This window comes from Zeus faber (genome assembly GCF_960531495.2).
Source record: "Zeus faber genome assembly, chromosome: 14".
NCBI classification, from domain to species: Eukaryota; Metazoa; Chordata; class Actinopteri; order Zeiformes; family Zeidae; genus Zeus; species Zeus faber.
In genome coordinates, this window is record NC_137200.1 from 18135828 (window position 1) to 18152855 (window position 17028).

Below are 17028 nucleotides of genomic sequence, written 5' to 3' on the forward strand. Positions count from 1 at the left end.
AGATCTCTGTGATCTAGAAACAATCGGAAATGTCTCCTCTGAACTCAGTCGAGGCCCTCCTTTCTCAAGACTTTGAAATATGTACATTTAGTTTACATTGACATTTTAGGTATTGCATTAGGTGTTCACCTCCAGTCAATTAAAGTCAGACCAAAATTGAAACACCAATATTTGCGGCCATGACTTAAAACCTCACCCATTGTGCATTGTTCCGTCTCTTCACCTTGAAAAATAACTGATGTAAAAAAGTTGAATATTGCTATTTTTGTTTTTAGTTTTATCAAAGAGCGCCGCCTAGTTCATCAGATCTCGGTCCAAATTTTATTTTTTATGATGTCATTAAATAGGCTTATTTACATGCAGCCAATCAGATGTCATCATGACATTAAGAAGCCAGGCTTAAGAAGCCATGCGTGCTTTTGAGCCGGAGCTCAACAAGCTTGGCACTCGTGATCACTGAAAGGTCAGCTCACAAATGTTATGATATTAGGGGGGGACCACTGTTGAAAACAGAACATTAGTCATTTACAGATAAAAAAAAAAGGTCGCTGAATTCAAAGCTGAGAGAGATAAAGAGATAAAAAGTTAAGATGGGTTCATGATTTATTTCCATCTGTAAGATTAGAGTAAGGATCCTCTGGCGTAGTTATCATCACTCAGAGTGATTCTCTTGATTCCCTGTCTGCCAGGCCACCCATAATAGAGCTCCACCTCCCAGGTTATTTATAATATGACCTCATTCAAAAAAGGATTTCTAAATTTACGGGCCCTATTATACATACAGTGTAATACGTGCAGGAGGGAGGGGCCAGTCCCTCTTGGCACTGGCGTGACCACAGCATCTTAAGGGAATGAATAGAGACCTGATTTGTTCGCGAAATATATTTATAAATGACGCTAACCCTAACCCTAAATACAAAAAAGTGAAATGCATGATGACGCCATGCGTCTGAAGCCCCAAGACCAACAGCTAAACCTTTTAAGGAGTTTAGGTTAGGAGTGTCACCCGCAAAAAGAGCACAGAAATGGGCCTTGGAAGAGGGCACGGTTTTGCTCATGACTTTTGTGTCCTTACAGGAGAAGCCTCTCAACAAATCCCTGCAGCGAGGAGAGGACCTCCAGTTCGACCAGGTGCCCGGCCCCCAAAGTGTTATCACCTCTCAACGCGCACGCTTCAGCAATTCATTCCGCTTCTTTCCCTCAACCGGAGGAGCGTGGGGTTTGGTGAGCGACATCGGGTGAAGTACCAACGGGTTTCTTTCCCTTCTCTGCGCAGCTGATCAGCACCATGAGCTCCCTGGCAGAGTACTGCCTGCCCTCCATCCTCCGCACGCTGTTCGACTGGTACAAGAGGCAGAACGGTCTGGAGGACGAGTCCCACGAGTACCGACCCAGAGCCAACACCAAGTCCAAGAAGTATCTATCTATCTATCTATCTATCTATCTATCTATCTATCTATCTATCTATCTATCTATCTATCTATCTATCTATCTATCTATCTATCTATCTATCTATCTATCTATCTATCTATCTATCTATCTATCTATCTATCTATCTATCTATCTGTCTGTCTGTCTCTCTATCCATGTATGCATGTTACACAAGTTGTACTGGCACTTTTTGGTCCCAGTTTGTCAACTAAGTTTTCCAAATATTTATGCCACAAGGGTAAAGTACAAATCGGCACAAAGTGTCGAATCGAATGTTACTTTCTCTCATCTATCTCTCTGTCGCTCTGTGTCAGTGATGAGCAGCAGAAAGATTACTTACTGGAACGGCGGGACCTGGCCATAGACTTCATCTTCTCTCTGGTGCTCATCGAAGTCTTAAAACAGGTAAATCAAACACACAACCCTAACCCTTACCACATCTGGGACGTACTTGGACACAACTCTTCTGGCATTTCCTCAACACTTAGTGAATAATCTGTTTGTTTTTTTCATTGGTAGTTCATGTGTTCAAATAGGCATACTTTAATCCAGCCATATACGCAAAATCTATTGTAATTGAGCTATTATCGGATTAACAGACATTTAAGGAGGTTTAAGGCTTTAATTCAATCATCCGAAAAGATAAATCAAATGACAACGGGGGAAGTATTTAAAAATGAAAGTAAAGTGCCACAACAGCCAGAGAAAAAAATAAAGGGTAATGCTTGTACAGTATTTATGAAGATCCTTCAATAATGGAGCATGCATTAGAAATGTCACCTCTCCTTTTTTTTTTATCTTCGCAGATCCCCCTCCATCCTCTCTTAGATGGACTGATCCAAGAAGTCATAAACTTGGCATTCAAGCACTTCAAATATAAGGAGGGGTAAGGAAGAAGAACCAAAAATATAGATACTGTATTTCACCCCTGAATGCCACTGCAGCAGCGCTGTTATTGATCTGATATTGAGACTCTGCGTATCCTTCTTGATATTCTGCAGAGTCACTCGGCACATAGAAATAGTTTTAAAATTTGTGTTTTTGCGAGTGCCGAGACTGTGTGCGTTCCTCGTTCAACTGTGAAGGAATTAGGAGATTAGAAACCAGATTAATTCATTCAAGAGATCAACTCAAATAAACACTGACTTTGACTCGATGAGCTGTTCTGTTCTCCAAATAACATGAGCATCCCTTCTGTGCCCCATGTTTGTATGTATGCGGTTGTATTATTATTATTATTTTTTATTATTATTATTATTATTATTAGAAATAATAATAATAATAATTATTATATAAATATATTATTTTATTATTATTATTATTATTATTATTATTATTATTATTAATAATAATAATAATAATAATAATAATAATAATAATAATTATTATTATTATTAATTATTATTATTATTATTATTATTATTATTATTATTATTAATAATAATAATAATAATAATAATAATAATAATAATAATAATAATAACAACAATGATAATAATAATTATTGTTATTATTATTATTATAATAATTACGATAATAATTATTATAATACTATATTTATATAATAATAATAATTATTATTTATAAAAATAATAATAATGATGATAATTCATATTGTTATTATATTTAGGCCTTATATATACTTCTTATAGTTTTTCTTTTGTTTCACCAGGTATCTGGGACCTAACACAGGGAACATGCACATAGTGGCCGACCTCTATGCTGAAGTTGTGGGTGTGGTCGCTCAGTCCAGGTAGGCTTCCGCTGTGTGTGTGTGTGTGTGTGTGTGCGTGCATGTGTGTGCGTGCATAAGTTGCCTGTTTACATGCATTTGGTTATTTTCATTGTCTTGCATGTATGCTAAGAACCACTATGGATGACTTTTAATAATAATAATGTACTTATGATGGAATCTCAATCCTGAAGAAACTTTCACTTTGGGACTGTCCCTGTTAACTTTAGAACGGTTAAAATTGTTTTTCGGGACGGTGGTGGAAAAAAAAGTTAGTCTGGAGCCCTGGTCTCTCTGGTATTTTTTCACTGACTATGAAAATATTGAGGTCAAAATGTCCAAAAAGCAGCAGACATTAAATAATGACTTTGGCATTCTGCCAGACCGAGCCTGAGCGTAAGAAACAAGTTTTCTCCGAAAATGTGGTTCGATGAGTGCACCGAGATGTGGTGTAAAGTGATGCTGTAAATGACCCCATTCAGCAGATGAAACCGGCGCTTTTTATAAAGGGGACAGCGAGGAGGAGTCTGCATAGTCAGACCCTGCTGCCTGAAGGGGGAACATGCGGACAGCTGGCCAGGAGCACCCAAAAACACTAGCTAAAACACACACACTGTATGTTCAATTTCAGTGAGTGTGTCAAGTTTTTTGATACTTTTTTATATGCTTGATGATGATCATTTGAGCTACTGTATCCCATTGTATTCCTCTTTTTAAAGAAGTCTAGGGTAATTGTTTTGTGTGTCGAGCCTCTTACATTTGTATGTGCTATGATTGGTGTATTCCTTATGAGTTTTTGAGAGTGCACAGCCATAGCATACCTTGGAAACTCTATATTCAGATTGGCCACTTTTTTGTATTTTGTAGTCTGGCTAACTTTCCTCCCAGATGAATATAGTGGCCAAACACACCAACATCAACAGCAAGGGTTATTTATTTTGTTATATACCTTTATGAGTCCCACAATGGGGAAATTTGCAATTTCTCTCCATTTTTCCATCCTAGTAACTGATCAGTGGGCTGCCATGTAGTGGCGCCTGGGGGGGGGTTAAGCCTATTGCTCAAGGCCACATCTGCACGCCCCGGTAACTTTCCGCTTACTAAATGACCCACTCTACCTCCTGAGCTACTACCCCCCCTGAATCTACAAAATCAGCGGTCTGGTCGTTTGCGTGAACAGGGTGGCCTGGGTTGGAGTCAAATTCCCGGCCAGAGTTATCGCTTCGGGGGCGGACTGAAGCGATAACTCTGGCCGGGAATTTGACTGATGAGTACCAAACAACAAACAACATGTCCTGGTGCTCCCCTGAGAACCAGACCAAAACAGATTTGTGCACCCCTGGCTGTATCATACTCTCATATACCGTGCTCAGAGGAATTGCAACTGCGCTCAGAAAAGTTGTGGTTTCATTAAAACGGTTTGTAACCACGATTATATCATTACGGTGAAACGGTCAAAAGAAAAAAAACTATGGGTTCACTCGCGCCACTCCAAATTTCTTATTATAGTGATCTAAAATATAAAATTTACGAAATAAGAGAATAAAAGAATGAGAAAAAATGACCTTGAAATTGCTGTATATGGTTATTTTGGACATACAATCACATGTATACCTGTCAAATGTGACTTTAATTGCCACTATAATCCTGACTTATAATTATGGCTAGTTGCATACATCCTGTTTCTATTTTATCATGCTGTAAGCTACATATCCTGTGTGCCTATGTGCGAGATATCCTTTAGCTCTCGTATTACGGGGTGCTATACTGTAGCTCTCATTTGTGTGTGTTTTTCCTCAAAATAGCTATCATGTACATGCTGTCAGCAGACATCTGGACATGAACACCTCTTTGAATAAGCAGCAACTTGTCAGTGCCTTTTTTTTTTTTACATTCAGGGACCTGCTTGACATTGCTCTATGGACTTTCTCTCCCATTCTCTCCGTGCCTATTCTTGAATCAGCTTTAAGCGATCGTGTCTGTAGTCGCTAGAATTTGAAACAAATTGGAAGCAACAACTATGGCGTCTGTTTCAGCATAGCGGTGTTATTAATGTGCTCTACGGCCACGTAATCCACTGTGTATGGGACGGCCGTTGGAGATAATGACATAACAGTTGATCTGTCATCGGCCTGCGCTACCCCGGGTGTGACAAAGGACGAGTGCAGCTCCCAGGAGGTCGTTACTCTGATGGGCACATACGCACAGGCTTTAACACACACACACACACACACACAGACACACACACACACACACACACACAGACACACACACACACACACACACACACACACACACACAGGCCATGCATTATAAAAGAAAATATAATGGATTGCTGCGTCGCACGTCAGTGGTGTTCCTCTGTTTGATTGATTTTAATCACACCATGCCCTGGGTGAATACTCGATCACTGATTGGCTGGAGGGGTGTTGATTCCTTTAACATAACCACTAGGCCATGATGTGGCAACAGTGTTTGGCCGCTCTAATTGCTAAGTCATTACTAACATTTGTCCTATAATAATAATGATAATAATAATAATAATAATAATAATAATAATAATACTTATTATTATAATAATTATTATTTTTAATTTGTTTTTAATTATTCATGTTATCATTATTATTGTTATTATTATTATTATTATTATTATTATTATTATTATTATTATTATTATTATTATATATTTTAATTGCAGATAAATGTTTGAAATTCCAGGGAAAAGCTCACAAGATAGAAATAAAGAAAAAAAAAATCTTACATTTTAATCTTTGGAAAATAGTCATTGTATAAACGTGTTATCCTTCATTTGTTTCTTCATTTAAATAACTTCTGACCTCTTTTGGGTTTGTAGCTCTTCAACAATGAACAAGAGAACAGGACAACTATTTACTAGGGCTTCCCTTTATTTATGCTTATTGACGAACATAGAGGTGGAAAGCACACACACGCACACACACACACACACACACACACACACACACCATTCTTTTCACATGTTTTTTGCCGGGCGTGAGGAGGCTAGTGTTTATCTGTATCTTACTTAAACAAACACTCAACTTTACACAGCGGGTGGGTCACTGTCCCACTTACGTGACTGCTATGGCAACCCATGTGAAATGTGCAAACATACACATACACATACACACACACACACACACACACACACACACTCACACACACATTCTCCCTGCATCACCATTCCAGATGCCATTCTAAATATAGAACTGGAGAGTTCTGTCTGTAAACACTATCTGGATGGTGGGCGTCCACGTACACCGAATGTCCCTAAAATTCAAACCTGCTAATCAAAGAAATATTCTAATCTAAATACAAATATTAATGTCTGTTTGCAATACTCATGTTTTTATATTTAATACAGTTGTTGCTGTGCGTTTTTGTGTTGACAAGTGGGCATCAAAGTCATGTTCTCCATGTACCGTATATATGCAGGCGGACTACATTCAGGCCAATAAACAGTTTGCCGTTCTCAGGTTTCCGGCGATGAGGAAGAAGTTCATCTCGGAGCTGAAGGAGCTGAGGCAGAAGGAGCAGAGCCCGTACGTCATCCAGTCCACCATCAGCCTCATCATGGGTGTCAAGTTCTTCCGCATCAAAATGTACCCGGTGGAGGACTTTGAGGCCTCCTTCCAGTTCATGCAGGTACGAGTGAACGAGCCGGATTCATTTGGCGTACACATGCACGCTCTTTTATATTCTAACCCCGGATTAGATTCCACACATCACACGTTCCCAAACAAATTTACAGGGAATTTTAAGCCAATGTTGGCAATGTTGCAATCATTGAATTGATTGTAACATTGCCAACATTGGCTTAAGATGAATTAGGTTAATTTCATCACTTGGATTTGGGAAAATTAAGTGACCCACATTGTTATGTTCTGATATTCAGTGTCAAGAGAAAGGTTTTCAGCAATAGGTAGACTTTGATTAATAGATTGATAGATAGATGGACGGACCGACGGACAGACAGACAGACAGAAAGACTGATAGATAGATAGATAGATAGATAGATAGATAGATAGATAGATAGATAGATAGATAGATAGATAGATAGAGAGACAGATAGAGATAAATAGTATAGATAGATAGAGAGAGATAGATAATAGATAGATAGATAGATAGAGAGAGAGAGAGAGAGAGAGAGAGAGAGAGAGATGAATAAATAGATAGATAGATCGATAGAGAGAGAGAGAGATGGATAGATAGATAGATAGATAGATAGATAGATAGATAGATAGATAGACAGACATGAAAAAGGAGCTTGTGACAGTACCAGACACATTCAGGTGTAGGATAGAGCTTTTTGCTCAGGGGCCTTGAGGAGAGTATTTCCTGCTCGTGTTTGGGAGTTGAGTCCCAGCCCGTCCAGCCGGACTGTCGTTCACAACCTGTCGCTCTCTCGCTCTCTGCAGGAGTGTGCCCAATACTTTCTGGAGGTCAAGGACAAAGACATTAAACACTCCCTTGCCGGACTGTTTGTGGAGATACTGGTTCCAGTAGCTGCTGTAAGTTTCCATCTCCACTGTTTTGGCTTTTAATTTGTTAACATGTCATCATGGACGAGCTGCTGTAACCTACAGTGTGGGCTCGCTTATGATTTTGAGATTGGCATTCAGTTTGAACTCTAGGATGGCCAACATAAAAACAAAAAATCGTACATTTACGAGAAAAAACTCAGGTTGACTGTATATCCGAGATTCAATTTGTGGATTAATGAGGAAATAAAAATTGGAAATGATGAAATGATCTACATACGCTTCATAAATGCAGTCTGTTTACCATTTACCTTGTATTATTGCATATCGTATCTGAATTGAAGGTTCCCGTTAAAGTGTTTGAATTTAAGGGTTTAATCCCTCAAGATCGACCGTATATTTATTTCCTTTGAATGTACGACTTTTTTCTCTGAATATTACCCTTTCCTGAGAACAAAAAAAGGGGTGTTCTGCGATGGCGCTCATACGCCGTCGTAGAATTCTGTTCAGTTTGTAAAAATGTATTCAATTCTTGAATATTTTGGCCAATTGAGTCCTCTCTGGTCGTCTCGATACGTTTCAACAACGTAAAAGTTGTTCAACTCCAACATGAATATGCATTGACGTTCATCACTACTTATTACTTTTGTAGCGGTAACAGCCACGTGAGGTCAAGGATCTACGAATGTTTCCCATTTACGGGAAAAGGGTGTGTAATAATCGAAAAAACTCCTCCCGCTTCCCCAGACGGTCAAGAACGAGGTGAACGTGCCGTGTCTGCGGAACTTTGTGGAGAGTCTCTACGACACCACCCTGGATCTCTCCTCCAGGAAAAAGCACTCGCTGGTCAGTCCTCTCCTCCGTTTCTCTCACCCCTCATCCCTCCCCTCTCCGGTCGCTGGAAGCACATGCCGAAACTTCCTCCCGGTGCGCGGGGCTCCTCGCGGCTCTCCCAGAATGCTTCAGGAGCGAAGCTGGAGCTCAAACCGGACGACGGGCTTTGATGGAGTCGCGTTTGTCATGAACGGCCGGGACTCACAGCAACAGATAATCAGAATCAGAGTCAGTTTATTCACCAGGTATATTTACATATACTGGGAATTTGCTCTAGTGAGGTTTGGTTAAGTTTCGCTACGGAGCGTAAAAAAAAAAGCTTAACAGCGTGGAAAAAATGGAGAATAATAACTAATAATAAAATAGAATACAGTAAAAGGTCAAGTAAAAATAAAATAAAAAATGTGAAATATACACAAATGGACCCCCAAAAATTACAAAACAGAAATTGTCAGATATATAAAAATAAATAGAATATACCAAATGTAATTCTATGCACAGGATGACTTATTGAATTATTGTTATGCCGTACTACTATGTACTTACTATGTATATAGCTGCTCTGCAGGAAAAGGCAGATTATAAAGGATCATACTGGTGTAAGAATTGTGGGGTTTTTTTGCCTGGTAACTGATCAGCGCACACATTCTGTCTATTTTCCCAGTGAAAGGTCACATTTTTTTCCCGATGTTTTAATATTGTCACTGCGCTCAGGTTTTTGGAAAACGCAAACTATACGGTGAGAAACTTCACATTGCCGTATTTTGTATTTTTGGGGTTTTCATTTCATTTGAAGTGCCATTGATTTGTGGAATCAACAAATCGAAAAATATGTCCGAATGAAGCAACTTGACAAACAAAAACACTTGAAATACGGCGATTGTCAGCGGGACCGGAGATAATTGGAAGGCAGGTTTCGCACCACATCTTTGTCATTTTTCGAAAAAACACGAAATTAGGCAAGATCAAAAATCCAAAAATGTGAGGAAATATCCAGAAAATGCGCAGGGGATTAATGTATAATGTGTATGTAACAAAATGTACACATGTGGTGTGTGCTCCTTTAAGTCAGTCGTGTTTGCTGAAGTCCTGCTCATTAGAATGATGTAACTATTTGTATATTTCAGTGTGTTTGTGTGTGTGTGTGTGTGTGTGTGTGTGTGTGTGTGTGTGTGTGTGTGTGTGTGTGTGTGTGTGTGTGTGTGTGTGTGTGTGTGTGTGTGTGTGTGTGTGTGTGTTGTGTGTTTCTGCGGGGGCTGGGTCATTTCCGTGTGTCGACGAGGTGCTATGCGGAGATGCATCCGTGGGTCGTCGCTGCTGTTCCCGGGGGCTCCAGACAATGTTTCCTCCTCCGGGTTCCTTGAATACCGTCTCGCCAGCCGCGCCGGGCCAGACGGAGGCCTGAATTCGACGTCGACACACCTCTCTTGAGGGAGGGAGAGAGAGAGAGAGAGAGAGAGACAGAGAGAGAGAGAGAGCGAGACGTCTCTTTCACTTTTCACTTTTTTCACTTTCCATGCAAATCAAATGACGCACACAAGTGCAAGAGCGGACGGGGGCAGAGCGGAGAGGAATGGCAGCCACGCAGCGCCTGTCTCTAATTGTTATTCATCTTTGCCGCGACACACCTAGAGTCTGGTGTCTGTAGCTGATGGAAAACAATGGCAACGTGAGAGCAGTGAGGAGGAAAGGCAGATAAGGAACACTCTGTGTGATTAGCACAGATAGACAACTTGTAATGCATTCCTGCAACGCCCCAGTGGCGTCAGTACAACATTAATGACAGGGTGGCACTGTCCTCGGCCTCGCTTTTGAAGTCTGGAAGAAGAGAGTCCATGTTACCATGCTCACTCTGTCGACATAAAATAAAGTGCAAGAAGAGTCTTTCCATTTCCAGCGGCGTCCTTCCTGGAGCTGTTGTTCTTTATTGATAAATTCCCTCAGGGTTCCAACCAGGTCCTTGAGGTGCTTGAAGTTCTTGGATTTTTTTCTTTTTTTTTTAAGTACCGGAGTGCCTTGAAAATAGCCCCCTTTTGTGCTGAAGTGCTTGAAAAAAAACGTGCTCATTGAAAACCTGTGATAGTCTCCCTGGTGTTATTGAAATCGTAACATCGTAAAAAAAAATCCAGAATGGCTTTTACAGATTGTGCCAGGCCTGGCATAATCGGTGGTAATATAAATAGATACATAGATAGATAGATGGACAGACAGACAGACAGACAGACAGAAGGCTGGAAATGAGGTGATAAAATAGAGAAGAAAAAGCGATATAAGTAACATATAAAAATATACAAAGAAAATATATCTATATTGAGTATTCAGGCACTACAGCTTTAAAGAAACCCAACGCTGTTTCACTTTTTTGTGGCACACGAGATGATAAAATGATGAGTTCTGTCTCCCTCTCCCCCAGGCTCTGTATCCTCTGGTCACCTGCCTGCTCTGCGTCAGTCAGAAGCAGCTCTTCCTCAGCCGCTGGCACGTCTTCCTCAACAATTGCCTCTCCAACCTCAAGGTTAGCCTCTCTCTCCCCGCCCGAAACCATCAGAGCTACCGTACACGGCGCGTGGCACAGTTTTTCTCGGCGACACCCATTCGACATTTGGACTCTTCTGGCGTTTTTTTTGTTTTTTTTGTTTTTTTTTCATTAGCGCCCTTGACAAGATAAATGAATCACTTGGGAGATGAACGACTGAACTTGGTTGTTAACCAATAAAATAATAATCGATAACCAGCGGTGGAAGAAGTAGAATCGGAGATTTCACTTCAGTTCAAGTACAAATACGCGCACGCAAAATGACTCATAAAAGTAAGAGCACCATTTTGGCATTTCTACTTACTTACTTAAGTAGATAAGTACTAGCTCTTAAATGTACTTAAAGTATTAAAAGTAAAAATACTTGTCTTATTGAGTCTATAATACGGCAGAAAGTACTGCTGTGCCTTTTTTCTGCAGATGAGTGTCTTGCTTTTGACAGATATAAATATAAACCCTGATTTAAAGCATGTGCATGCATATCCATCCGAAACTAAATGTATACAAATAGAAATCCAAAAAATAAAAGAACCATCGAAATAAAGCAGAGTTAATATGATCGATATTTGCTTTGGAAACGTAGTGGAGTAAAAGTCGAACGTCTTTGAAACCGAATATACTTGAGTAAGTGCAGCTACTTGAAAAATGTACTGAAGTACTTTGTTACTTTCCACCACCGCCAATAACCAATTTCCATCCAGATTTAAAGGGAAGTTCTGTGAGAAATCCTTCAATACACTGAATGTGAATCAGGTGCATTTCCATCAGTTGGGTTGAGGAAAATTGACTCCACTCACATTTATAATAACCAATGAACAGCAAGCTTGTGCAACGAGTCGACCACTTCCCCCGTACAGAGAGTCAAGTCGGGAACGCAAACATTGGATTTGAAAAAAGAGCACAGAGTGAAGAAATAATGGAAAAGAACCCTCGAAAGGAAAGAAAAAGGCGGCGATCTTGACAACGGTGATGAATGTTTTTTTCTCGCCAACCACAAACGAGTGTGTTCACATTTTTCCTTAGCGCCCGCGAAGTCGGACCCCGAAGGCCCTCAGACAACGCTTGTGCAACGTGCGCGATCCGTTCTCAGACAAGGACGCTTATCGCTCGTGTCGTCACAGCGGTCGACCGACGTGCACACACACACACGCAATTCACTTCACCGCCATAATACCGGTATTTCGAACCGCGTGGATTTGTTAACCTGTTTGTTACCTGGACGACTGTATGAAGCGCGGCAGGTAGAGGATCTTTGGAGTCTAGGCGAGAAGGCTAGAATATCCATGTATCTGGATACGTATCGAATCATCTTATAGTGTAATATAAGTGTATATCTAAAAATAGTGTGTTTTAATTGTAGATGTATTTATTTCATTTATTTTATTTTATTTACCAACATTTTGCATGAAACAATCCCTGTGTACCCCTGGATGCGATATCCCGGTGCGGTGTCAGCAGTGAAAGTCAGAACACAACTCTTAAATTCGGCCTTGTAGATCTTGCAATCTAATCTAGCAATTACTTATTTCTCGCCTCAAATTTGCTCAGAAACAGATTTTGCTGGACTGATAAGGGGAAATCATTGGAAGTTTACGGAGCAAAGCCCCATCGGCTCACAGAACTATGGGCCTCAGGCGGGTGGCTCCACCCACAAACATTGTTTTGGAGCAGGATGGTTTGGAGGCATGTCAGAACGGCTAGGATGCATCATCTGAGTGGTCATTTGACCAATGAAGGAATGAGATGAAGAGAATTAAAGAGCAACTATTAGGTTACATTTTCATGAATTGAGAATGTTGGGCTGACGAAGGAGATGGTTTGAAAAACTAAAACTAAAGATACTTTTTTTACAGGCAGCAAGGGCAAAAAATACAGGAAAAATGTAGTTAAAAATGCGGGTTAAAAAATGACGCCACGCAGGGTAAGCACAGTGTCACCAACTTTGCCCCAGTGCAGTAGCAGGGTGGTAGTGAGTCTGCAGGTCAGTCAGTTTCACAGCTATTTAGGATGGTGAAGTACTGTGGTTACTAACTCTATGTCTAACAATATAAGATATAAACCGCAATGGAAATAAATCTAAAATAAAAGACGCGCTCCGTCTCATTTTCTTCTCCTTTTCCCTCTTCTCGTTCTCCATAGCACTAGCTCCGTCCTATCTCCCCCGCGTGACGTCACGTTCAAGTTCACGGGCGTTGTCCTATTTCATGGTGGCCGGGGCTAATTGTGTTACAAAAACTAGTCCAGCTGTAATTCTAAGTAAAAAAAAAAAAAATATATATATATATATATATATATATATATATATAAAAAATAGTAACTTAGGGTGACGGTAGGTAAGAAGAATGTACAAGATATTTACAAATGGTAAAACCCTATTTCAGATTTGTGAAAACTTTATTTTATCCGTGAAAATAGAGAAAACGTGAATTTCACTGGGTTTTTTTCGACCCGCAGGCCATTTCAGACCGGGTATAGATATAAAACTACTGTACTTATGGTAGTTAAACCTGGACTCATTAATAATAAGAAGGATAAACAGCATTTCAAACCCTAATTTCAGATTTTATTCTATTTGTTAAAACAAGAACAATGTGGATTTCACTGTATTATTTCCACACAGACCAGTGACCGGTCTCCTAACGGGAATAAATCTAAATCTCAAATAAAAACACACAGGAATAAGCATCATAACTGAGTATGCGGTATAATTAGGTTAATAAGTTATTATAAATATGTTATTATAGGTAAGGCTCAAAATGCAGTAAACACAAAATTGTATTTACTGCACTGTTTCTCTATCAACCAAGGGGTCCTTGGGCTGAAAATAATTTTGGCAAACTTTTCCTTATATATTTATTAAAGCGGTGTAGTACTTGAAACTGTTTGCCCATGTCCGACACAAATAGAAGACGTATGTATACGAGGGATACATACATACTTTTTAAAGTCACATGGCAAAACAACTCAAAGTGTTACGTGTGGTTTTTCCCACGCAGAATAAAGACCCCAAGATGGCGCGCGTGGCCCTGGAGTCCCTGTACCGCCTGCTCTGGGTCTACATGATCCGCATCAAGTGTGAGAGCAACACCGGCACGCAGAGGTAACCGGGACAGCCCGCGGATGTTTTCTATTGGCACGGTAAAGAGGGAGAAAAAAAAACCAAAAACCTTTTCACACACGCCTTTTCCTCCCGTCTCCGCCCCCACCCCTAGCCGGCTGACCTCCATCACCTCCACGCTCTTCCCCAAGGGCAGTCGCAGCGTGGTACCCAGAGATATGCCCCTCAACATCTTCGTCAAGATCATCCAGTTCATCGCACAGGTGAACCCCGCCAACACTGTCGATGGATATGCCCACTTATTTCGTTTGAGACACAAAATTCCTTGAAGTTGCTGTCTTCATGCTGGCCTTTTGGTGCTCTTCAACGTTTTCAGGAGAGACTAGATTTTGCGATGAAGGAGATCATATTTGACCTGCTGAGTGTCGGGAAACCTGCCAAAGCCTTCAGTCTCAATCCGGAGGTACGGAAAGCACGAAACAAACAGGCACAGAAAAGACTTGGTGGTTATTAGTGTTCCTCAGTCAGGGACAAGAGTGACTTAGCTATTGAACTAATTTTATGAATATAGATAGATAGATGGATGGATGGATGGATAGATAGATAGAGGGATAGAGGGATAGAGGGATGGACAGATGGATGAATAGATAGATAGATAGATAGATAGATAGATAGATAGATAGATAGATAGATAGATAGATAGATAGATATGCTGTAGCCTCTCTTCCATGGCGTGGAATTAGCAGGTTGTGTCATCGTCCCTCTCCTCCCTCCGCGTGGCAGCGCATGAACATCGGCCTGCGGGCGTTCCTGGTGATAGCGGACGCCCTGCAGCAGAAGGACGGGGAGCCCCCCATGCCCAACACAGGAGCCACGCTCCCCTCCGGGAACTCCCTCAAGAAGAAGAAGACCTACCTCAGCAAGACACTCACCGAGGAGGAGGCCAAGCTCATTGGTGTGTGTGTGTGTGTGTGTGTGTGTGTGTGTGTGTGTGTGTGCGTGCGTGCGTGCATGTGCATGTGTGTGTGTGCGTGCGTGCGTGTGTGTGTGAGGGCTGAGAGCTTTATCAATATAATGTAGATATGGGGATATGGAGACTAGTTATCCTCTGGGATTTTGGTTGTGGGAACATTGTGACGTAGTTCAGTGTTAGAGTCATGCAATCTTCTGAACTCTGTCGACTGTCTTTGTCTCTGTTATAATAAATTGCCTCTGCCTGCTGGGTCATGATGTTTTGTATTTCTCTGCAGGCATGTCCTTGTACTACTCTCAGGTGCGAAAGGCCCTGGACAACATCCTGAGACACCTGGACAAGGAGGTGGGACGCTGCATGATGCTCACCAACGTCCAGATGCTGAACAAGGAGCCAGAGGACATGATCACGTATGTAATGGAGACAGGAGGACGACTCACATCATTTTAATTGTACATTTAAAGGGTAATTTGCTATGAGCATAATTGAAACCCTGCTTTAGAAGTTTATATTCACTTGTCATAGGCTATAAAAAGCTTGCTGAAGGAAATATGAAGAAACAAAACAATAATATACTGTTTTGATTAATAAAACATGTGTACATTTTGATCCGTGCATTTCTCTCCAATGTGACTTTTAACCGAAATACAAATTGAATCAGAGTCAGTTTATTCCGCCAGGTACATTTACAGTACATATATGAGGAATTTGTCAGGGTGAGGTTTGGTATGTTTCACAACAAACGATTAGCATTTAAAAACAGCTTAACAGTCTGGAAACATGGAGAATAAAAATTATAATAAAATAGAATAAAATGTGAAGTAAAAATTAAATAAAAATTGTCAATTATATATAAATTGCAAAAAAAACAGAAATATATATATATATATATATTTATGTATATAAATATATCAAATATACAAAATAAGATGCTATGCACAGGATAAATTATGGTTATGGCTATATAGTGTATAAATTATAAATATGAATTATTACTATGTAACAACAAGCTTATAGTATGTGTAATAGTATTAAAAGTAGTAAGTATTAAAAGTAATATCTTCATTAGACCTATGTCCTCAGGTCTATTACTCTGTGAGGTAAGTACTGGAGGTAAGTTAAGGTGAGTTTCATTGAGGAGTATTTAAATTATTAATTAATACTATTATATAATTATAGACCCAAGAATCGCGATTGTGGCGCCGCCCCTTGCGGTCGCATGCGCGAGCGCCTCGTGTCGATCGCGCACATTTTGGTATTTTTAGTACTTTTAGAGCTTATTGTGCGTAATCACTGGGTGTCATGACATTTCACTGCATATATGTATGTGTATGTATGTGACAAATAACCTCTTGAATCTTAAATCCTCTCATCTCTCTCTCTCCCTCCCTCCCTCCAACAGTGGTGAGAGGAAGCCTAAAATCGACCTCTTCAGGACGTGCGTGGCAGCCATCCCTCGCATACTTCCCGACGGCATGTCCAAGCCCGAGCTCATTGACCTGCTGTCACGGTGAGCCGAGGCGTTCATGACCTCGTGGTTGCACGCTATGATTTCTGAGAAACGATACGAGCGATGGACATGACTCAGATCTATAGGTGTGGAACCTATTTGACTAAACTGACGCTTTTTCGTTGCGATAGCGGTGTTGTTAGACCATCGGCATACATTGTGTTGAGTTTTGGCCCGAGTGTTTGAATTCAAGTGAGACGTTGCGGACCGCAGAGAACAGAGGTCGTTTCTGAACTCCAAAACACCATCCTCACCCGCTGTGGTGCTTTCCAACTGCCAGGCTGACGGTCCACATGGACGACGAGCTTCGCCTCATCTCCCAGAATTCTCTGCAGAGCCTGCTGCTGGACTTCTCCGACTGGAGGGAAGACGTCCTGTTCGGTTACACACACTTCCTCTTGCGAGAGGTGAGACCGTGAGAGGGGATTTGATCAAAAATTAGCAGTTACAGCGTA

At 40.7% G+C, this 17028-nt stretch overlaps 1 protein-coding gene across 1 annotated transcript in view; it reads left to right on the top strand.

Moving 5' to 3' along the window:
* fryb (furry homolog b) overlaps positions 1–17028 on the top strand; it is a 57287-nt gene that overhangs the window by 2855 nt on the left and 37404 nt on the right. Inside the window, exons 3-18 of the mRNA XM_080013642.1 lie at positions 1078–1131; positions 1277–1416; positions 1746–1836; positions 2238–2317; positions 3104–3184; positions 6658–6826; positions 7600–7692; positions 8410–8508; positions 10910–11011; positions 14029–14132; positions 14245–14353; positions 14467–14553; positions 14874–15045; positions 15341–15473; positions 16466–16573; positions 16854–16980. Of these exons, the coding sequence (XP_079869768.1) occupies positions 1078–1131; positions 1277–1416; positions 1746–1836; positions 2238–2317; positions 3104–3184; positions 6658–6826; positions 7600–7692; positions 8410–8508; positions 10910–11011; positions 14029–14132; positions 14245–14353; positions 14467–14553; positions 14874–15045; positions 15341–15473; positions 16466–16573; positions 16854–16980 (1749 nt within the window). The remainder of the gene's footprint in view (positions 1–1077; positions 1132–1276; positions 1417–1745; positions 1837–2237; positions 2318–3103; positions 3185–6657; positions 6827–7599; positions 7693–8409; positions 8509–10909; positions 11012–14028; positions 14133–14244; positions 14354–14466; positions 14554–14873; positions 15046–15340; positions 15474–16465; positions 16574–16853; positions 16981–17028) is intronic.